Source organism: Crocodylus porosus, unplaced genomic scaffold (assembly GCF_001723895.1).
Source record: "Crocodylus porosus isolate Cpor-Errol unplaced genomic scaffold, CroPor_comp1, whole genome shotgun sequence".
Taxonomy (NCBI): domain Eukaryota; kingdom Metazoa; phylum Chordata; order Crocodylia; family Crocodylidae; genus Crocodylus; species Crocodylus porosus.
In genome coordinates, this window is record NW_017728931.1 from 100,066,659 (window position 1) to 100,074,642 (window position 7,984).

Genomic DNA, 7,984 nt, shown 5'->3' on the forward strand with positions numbered 1-7,984 from the left:
TGTTACAAACTAGTCAGAGGGGACCAGCAGGCATTGGGGGAGTCCCTGTTCCCCTGAGCACTGCCAGGAGTGACCAGGAATAACGGTCACAAGCTAGCAGAGGGTAGATTTAGGCTAGATATCAGGAGGCACTACTTCACGGTCAGGGCGGCTAGGATCTGGAACCAACTTCGAAGCAAAGTGGTGCTGGCTCCTACCCTGGGGGTGTTTAAGAGGAGGCTGGATGAACACCTTGCTGTGGTTGTTTGACCCCAGTACTCTTCCTGCCATGGCAGGGAGTCGGACTAGATGATCTACTCAGGTCTCTTCCGACCCTAAAAACTATGAATGCCATCCTGTTCTCATTTGCCCACCCCTATAACCTGTCCAGGTCCAGCTGTATCCTGTCCTTCCCTTCTAGCATGCCCACCTCACCCCAAATCCTGGTGTTGTCCACAAATTTAAACAGGGTGCTTTTCACTCCCTTGTCCAAGTCACTAATAAAGAAATTGAACAGTGCGGGCCCAAGGACTGAGCTCTGGGGGACTCCACTGCCCACTTCCCTCCAGGTAAAATATGAACCATCCACCACCACTCTCTGAGTGCGGCCCCTCAGCCAATTTTCTATCCATCTGACTGTGTAGGCATCAATACCACAGTCGCCTAGCTTTTTAATGAGAATGGGGTGGGAGACAGTGTCAAAGGCCTTCATGAAATCCAGAAAGACTACATCCACCATGACACCTGCATCCAATGATTTTGTGACTTGATCGTAGAAGGCAATCAGGTTGGTTTGACAGGACCTGCCTCTAATGAAACCGTGCTGATTGCCCCTGAGCATCATCCTCACTGCTGGCCCTTCAGAGACGTGCTCCTTGATAATATTCTCAAAGAGCTTCCCTGGGATTGAAGTAAGACTAAAAGGCCTATAGTTGCCCGGGTCCTCCCTCCTCCCTTTTTTCAAGATGGGGACCACATTGGCCCTCTTCCAGTTATCCCACACCTGGCCAGAGAACCACGAGTGCTTGTAAAGCTGTGCCAGGGGCCCCACGATAACCCCTGCCAATTCCCTCAACTCCCTGGGTTGGAGAGCATCTGGACCTGCTGATTTGAACATGTCCATCCCCTCCAGAAGTTCTCTAACTTGTTCCTCCCTGACCCTAGGCCTGGCGGAGTCTCTCCTGAGTCCGTCCCGAATCTCGGTGGGGGAGTCCCAGTCCCTGCACAAAAAAACAGAGGCAAGGAAATTGTTAAAGATGTATGGCAGGGAGCCTGGAAGGCTAGGGGTCCTAGTTCTAGATGAGTCACTGAGGAGTTCCTGCTCTGCCACTTTAATTCATTTTTTTCTTAAATGGGGCTACTTGGCCTCATTTACAGGTACTTTAGTTACACCCCTCCTGCCCCATCTGGATTCATCAACCACCCTGTGAGTCCTGTGGATTTAGGAATAACCAGAGGATTCCCTGGCCAAAAAGTTGGGAGCGTAGTAGCCCTGGCAGTTGCAGCTTGCTGGAGCTTCCCTGCCTACCATTCTCCTGGGTCTGTGTCAGGGGGTAGGGACAGATATTACACATAAGCCAGTTTAAGTTGTCAGAAACTGGTTTAAACCTGTAACAGAACATAAGTTCAGTGCACATAAACCAGTTTAAAAATGGGTTTAAGATAAACCTGCGTGAATATAGTATCAGACTTAACTGATCTGGGTCAAACTGGTATATGCAGTGTCTGTCCCAGACCCATTCCTGGTTTAAATTAAAGCAGAGTCCCCCAGCATCCCAGATGCTTTTCAGCCCCAGGCTGTGCTGTCTGCTCCAGAGAACAGGGCTGGTCCTGTCTCTCTGCCCCCTAGGTGGAGCTCCTCCTACCCCTCTCCCACAGCATGGACCTCAGCCCCATGGAACTGAGGCATGTGGTATGCTAGCTAACACTGAGAGGTGTGTGTGTGTGTGTGTGTGTGTGTGTGTGTCTTCAGTTTCACTGGGACAGGCAGACAGAACAGTGTCCACTTAGGGCTTTTTGGAGCTAATCTACAGGTCAGCTGGTAATGTCCTTCTGTTCCTTCCTTGGAGAACGCTGTTTAAGAAGAGGTTGAACTAATGAAAGAGGCTTTTGTTTTGTTGATGGGCTGCCAAATGCTGTGTTATCAGCTCTCTGCTGGCTCCTTCAGTTTTTAGGTTTGCAGACAGTATGAAGAAGCAAAGAGAGGGATTTTGAAAAGCTCAGTATCATCAATAGATGGATGCATGCCCCCCCCACCACTTTGCCTCAGCGTGCTAGCCAGGGACTGGGGTCTAGCAACACTCCCACCCCTTGAGCAGTGAGTGGGGAAAAGCCTGGGACTGCAGGTGGGATGGGGGTTTACACCCCTCCCTAATCAGAGCGTCTTGCCCATGTCCCCCCTCAGCTCAGCACTGAGGAAGAGAAGGGCTGCTCTAGTGCCCCTGGCTTCTAGGCTGAACCACTACAGGTCTGTGCCTGTATTTCCTCAGTCCAGAGGGAATGTCTTTGCAACTGCAAACTGATTCAATCTAAGCAGGTTAGACTGATCTGCAAAAATTGAATCAATTCAGGCTCATGCTTTTTGAATGTCTGTCCCTAGCCAGGGAGCCTGGAGTTCCCTAGCTCTGGTACAGTTTGTATGATAGGGCTATCCCAGAACCACGAATCATGGAAATTAGGCTTCTGACCAGAGCTTGAGTCAGCTAGCTGGAAGCTGGGTAGGTTGCTAATGAAATTAGTTGGCTTCCAGTAAACATGACATACTGAAGAGAAGAGTTTTGGAAAATACTGGGCATGTCTATATGCCAGCTTAAATTTACTGCACAGTAAGTTACTGTACAATAAGTGGGAATAGGCCAGTGTCTATACTTGCAGGTGTGTGTACACAAGCACATTAACTCTGTGTGTGGACTGACTTGGGACTAGTCCCAAGTCAGTCCACACACACAGTGTTACCGCACAGTAAGGTGTCTACACGTGTGTTACTGCACTAATCGGGTGTAAATTTGCATGATGCAGGTATCAAATTTACACTGAAGTCAAAATAAGTCACCATATTTACTGCACAGTACGGGCATACATGCATATATGCATGCCCATACCATGCAGTGATTTAGGTTACTGCACAGTAAATGTAGTGTATATGCGCCCACTGTACATCCTAGCCCATCTCCAAACAAAACTTGTTCACTTAAGGGGTTACCTCTCCTGCATATTAATGAAAAAGAGTCCAAAATGTCACTGCCCAATGAACAGCCTTAGCCAGCTGGCTGGCTGCTCAAGGACTGCTTCTTTTACTACCCATCTCAGATTGTATCTTACTCTTATAGGGGATCTAATTCTGTCTCCCCTATATTTTGAGTCTAGTAAAACATACCTTTAACTCAGCAGTAATTTCAGCTCCCTTCATGGTCACACTCCTTACTAACAAGGCAGGAAAACAGAAGAATTCTGCTGTTGCTCCACAGAAAGATCTGTTTGGACATACCTGCATCCCCTCTCAACAGCTGATACATCCTACTTGCTTCTAAACTGGTTCTGTGAAGTACTGGAGTATGTACGGGAAAAGTGCAGACTTAGTGGGCAAAGTCTTGACTTTAAATACATTTAGGCAATATCAATGGGAATTGCAGGTATGTGGCCAAAAGCAGTCATCTGCTCACTTTCCTACCTTAGGCTTTCCAACTCATAACATTATTAGTCGTTTTGGAAAGTAATGAGAGACAGTGATGAAAAAAAAGAATATGGATGAGTCCATTTTTTAACCATTTTTGTTACCATTTATTGAGGTGCATTAGACTTGGAACAGTGAATCACTACGCTTTTTTTTTTTAACAGAACTGAACTTAAGCTGACCCGAAAAGCTGCTTATGTGAGATATTTCAACAGCTCAGCCTTCTTCTTTTCGGGGTTCTTTGTGGTGTTTTTGGCTGTGCTTCCCTATGCACTGACCCATGGAATTATTATCCGAAAAATATTTACCACCATCTCCTTCTGCATTGTTCTTCGAATGGCAGTAACTAGGCAGTTTCCAGGGGCTGTTCAAACCTGGTATGACTCTCTTGGAGCAATAAACAAAATACAGGTATGGTACATAAACTCAGATCTTTCTGGGGACATAAACTAATCCTTTATAGTACATTATCTCATCAGTTGAACAACAAAAGCACACTGATGTAAACTTGCAGCATAAACTATTGATTGGTTTAACTACACTCATTAAATGTCATTATAAATCCTATCGTTTTGCGTATATTTTGTCAGCATCCATAAGGTTAGGTCAAAAGTCTAAGGCCACCTGAGAACTATATTGTTTAAAGAAAAACACTTCTAAGGTACTAGTGATTCATCTAAAGAATAAGATTCCTAAATGTGAACATGACAAAATGGCTTGTCCAACAGGTGCTGCAGCCTGCACTCACCAGCTCTTCTCAAAAGGAATTTTCTGTGGGAAAGTGAGATTAACATGGGGTTTTATAGATTGTATCATTTTAAGTACTATTTAAAGTCTTTCTTGGAAGAAGGTATTCTTTGTTGTTTTATGTCCAAATGCCAGTGGTGCACTTTGTTAAAGTTATTTAAGAAAAAGTATTTAGTGAGGAGGAGAGTGAAAAGTGAAGGTAAAGATCAACCAGGTTGAGATCCCACTGCTGGACACTCACCAGATCATTGTGCCAGATCCCAATTCACTGGACTGCTTTAGTCTAAATTTCTCTATGTCTCAGTAGGCTGCAGATATTTTTCTTCTCTTGTCCTTTCAAGGCACAGTTCCTAGACAGGCACTCTGTCTTTTAGCCCTTCATGGACATGGGAAGCCCAAGTGTCCTAGGCCCCACCCCAAGATATTGTATTAATTTAAAAATGCCTGATCATAGAACTCCAGCTAGTGTGGACATTTGAGAGTGTTTCTTTTTTCTTTGTACAGGATTTTAAAACAAGGTTGCTATTTACTTAATTGAATAAAAAGCACATCTGGTAGAGGCACAAATAGCAAAGCATGCTCTTTTTTTTTCCTTCCTTGGTTTTCTTATCACTCTGGAGAGTCCCGTGGTTTGGTATAACTTTCTTCTGGGACAGTCCACATGGCTTCTTTTCTGAATCATGCAGTCTTCCCTTATCATCTTTACTTTCTCTGACTGAGGGTTGACTCCAAAGCTTAGTTGGATCATCCCCCAGTTTGCTGCAGTGAAAGCCTGTCCATCCTTTCCCTTCTCTTGCCTGAAGTGTCCTATTTGGCTCTGTGAGGCTTCACCTGCTGTTGCTTTTATAATTCCTTTTCCAAGCACTTGCTGTCTCCTCTGCTTGCCTGTTCTATCTATGAAATTTCTACTCTGACTCCTTTGCAAGGATCCTGAAGAGGGCCTTGACCAATCTTATTTTCCTTTCCTGAAACTCCCTCAGCATACTTATTGTGTTGCCTGGGTAGATACCTGTATTTGAATATCAGCCAGCCTTGATAAGCAACTCAGAGGTAGCTACATAACACTCAATGCATGCCTTGCATCATATGTAACTATGTAGCACACAACTGATGCCACTCCTTACCCCTTGGGAAAATAATTTTAACCACTTGACGTCAGACAGCAAGCAGCCCAAGTCTGAATGTCCTGCTTCTCCCAGTAATGTTGTAATAGCAAAGATTTTGCATGTAACCTAGTTTGCACGTGCATATATTTATCTTGCTAATGGACTCCTGAGTTAATCAAGATAGGAATGAATAACCATTTTATTTCTTTGTTTATCAAGGGTATGATATATTCTAACATATTCCATAAAACAAAATTTTGTGTAAAAAGAATTTAGATTGGTGGTTTGCCATTGCCAACACAAGCCGGAAAAAACAAGAAAATGCCCAACTTTTCTTAGGTCCTCTTTATACTCACAGTATTTTTCCATGGTGACAGCACCTACATATCTACTTTCACCCATCAACAGAAAAGGAAATGCATTAGATGCAACATATTCACCTGTCTTTCACTGAAATGCAAAAATGTAATAATGTCAGTAGTATGAGCCAGTACTTAGTGTTGACTTGTATGCACAGATTAAGTATGCTGTGTGTTATGTTATATTTTTATTGGTGGAAATAGTTTAATACTGTTTGCTTTAATATTCTGTCTCTGCATTTATAGGACTTCTTGCTAAAAGAAGAATATAAGACATTGGAGTATAATTTAACAACAACTGGGGTCGAGCTGGACAAAGTAACAGCCTTCTGGGATGAGGTTAGAATATTTTAAAGTTGTATCCAAATAAAACAAGATTATTAAAAAAAATTTGACCGTCACAGTTTTCCATTAATTACAGAGAATAATAAAAAGTCTAAAACAAAGACTTCCTTCTGGGTCATCTATTTTTGCCTCAGTGCCCATGCACTGGTTCAAGACTGTCTACTGATGAGCTCCCTGTGAAGGGGAAAAAAGTTTCTTGATTTGACTAGCCATATCAAAGGAGGAAAGCTTGCTTGTTGGCCGGTGGGACTGACAGAAATGTGGGTTGCCTTTGAAAAGTCATGTTAGGATTTTCTTAGGTAAAAAATGTTGGAGGAAGCACTTTATTCCATTTTGGCAGCCTCTTGTTGGTTACTCCTGATTTATATGTGCATGGAATCATAAACAGGCTGCAAAGTTTTATAGACATGGAAAAAGCAGTTGAATATGTTTTTGCTTATCTTCCCCAACAATGGCAGACAAATTATATATATATAAAGTAGTAATAAAGGAGAGTGTAGCTAGGAAAACTAATGTTAGAAGCATAAGTACATACCTAAATCAAATAATACAGTTCTACAATTTTATATAGATGTCTTCATACATTTGTCTTATATGTGCACTTCTTTGAACTTACATGTTTTTCAGGGAATTGGAGATCTTTTTGTAAAAGCAAAGCAAGGAAATAACAACCGAAAAGTTTCTGGCAATAATGACAGTCTCTTCTTCAGTAACTTCCCATTTCATGGAACTCCAGTTCTTAAGGATATAAATTTCAAGATTGAGAAAGGACAGTTACTAGCTGTTTCTGGCTCTACTGGGGCAGGCAAGGTATTCCAAATTCCAAGTCATTGATAAAAATATATCTATAAGTGCTGTATAGTTGAATTCTTAAATGTTAAATATAATATAGTGTTAAATAATGGCGTATGTTCAGTCATAATCATCTCAAATTGTGCTGTCTACTAAAGTCAAGCCGTTAGAAGAGAGTATCTAGCTTGAGTGGAATGGTCAAAAGATATATATTATATTTTTAGCCCTGGGTTGATATAGGAATATTTTGCTGGTCGTTTTCTTTATACACAAGGAAGCATAAGCTCAGGAAGAAGCTAGTCATTTACATGGGGAAACCCCTCTCTATCTTTAGGAAAGAAGAAGAACCTGGTAAAAGTAACAAAATCTGTAACCCTAGTGAAGACTGTAGACAAGTAATGGTTACCATTACAATTTTCCTGCCTTCAAAAACAATATTCTGAAGAGCCTAGCAATAGATAATCAAATCATTCAATATTATAGACAGTTTTTCTTTTTTCTTGTTTCTTCTTTCTAAACTTATGGTTTAGTGGTTAGACCCTCACTTTGTATGTGGGAGACTTAGGTTCAGGTCTTTGCTCTGCCTAATATAGGCCATAGAATTGAACTTAGTCTTCCTTTAACTCAGGTGAATAATCAGGCTATGCTGAGGATAGTGTCCTAGGGACTGAAGGCTAGATTTCCTGCATCCCAGGTGAGCACTACTACCACCTGTCTATTTTGTCTAAATTCTGAGCTGAGAAAACTTTCTGATGAAAGTCTCATTGAAACTTTCATGTTTCCAACAAAAAACAATCCTGACCAGTTCTAGTGCAATTAGTTTGCACATTGCACACCTGATCAGGCTGTTTACAGCAGATAACGACTGAGGCTGTGGACAAGTGTTCAGTTGCAGCACTGCAAATTTCCTGGAATCAATGCCACTACTTGAACAGTCCTAGAGAGAACTGAGATTGTTCAAGTGATTGTTTTTTTTTTTTTTT

The 7,984-nt window shown here is 42.2% G+C and overlaps 1 protein-coding gene across 1 annotated transcript in view; it reads left to right on the forward strand.

The window, feature by feature from the left end:
• Positions 1 to 7,984, forward strand: part of CFTR (cystic fibrosis transmembrane conductance regulator) — a 146,662-nt gene that overhangs the window by 39,325 nt on the left and 99,353 nt on the right. The window contains exons 9-11 of the mRNA XM_019543952.1: positions 3,817 to 4,063; positions 6,111 to 6,203; positions 6,837 to 7,019. Of these exons, the coding sequence (XP_019399497.1) occupies positions 3,817 to 4,063; positions 6,111 to 6,203; positions 6,837 to 7,019 (523 nt within the window). The remainder of the gene's footprint in view (positions 1 to 3,816; positions 4,064 to 6,110; positions 6,204 to 6,836; positions 7,020 to 7,984) is intronic.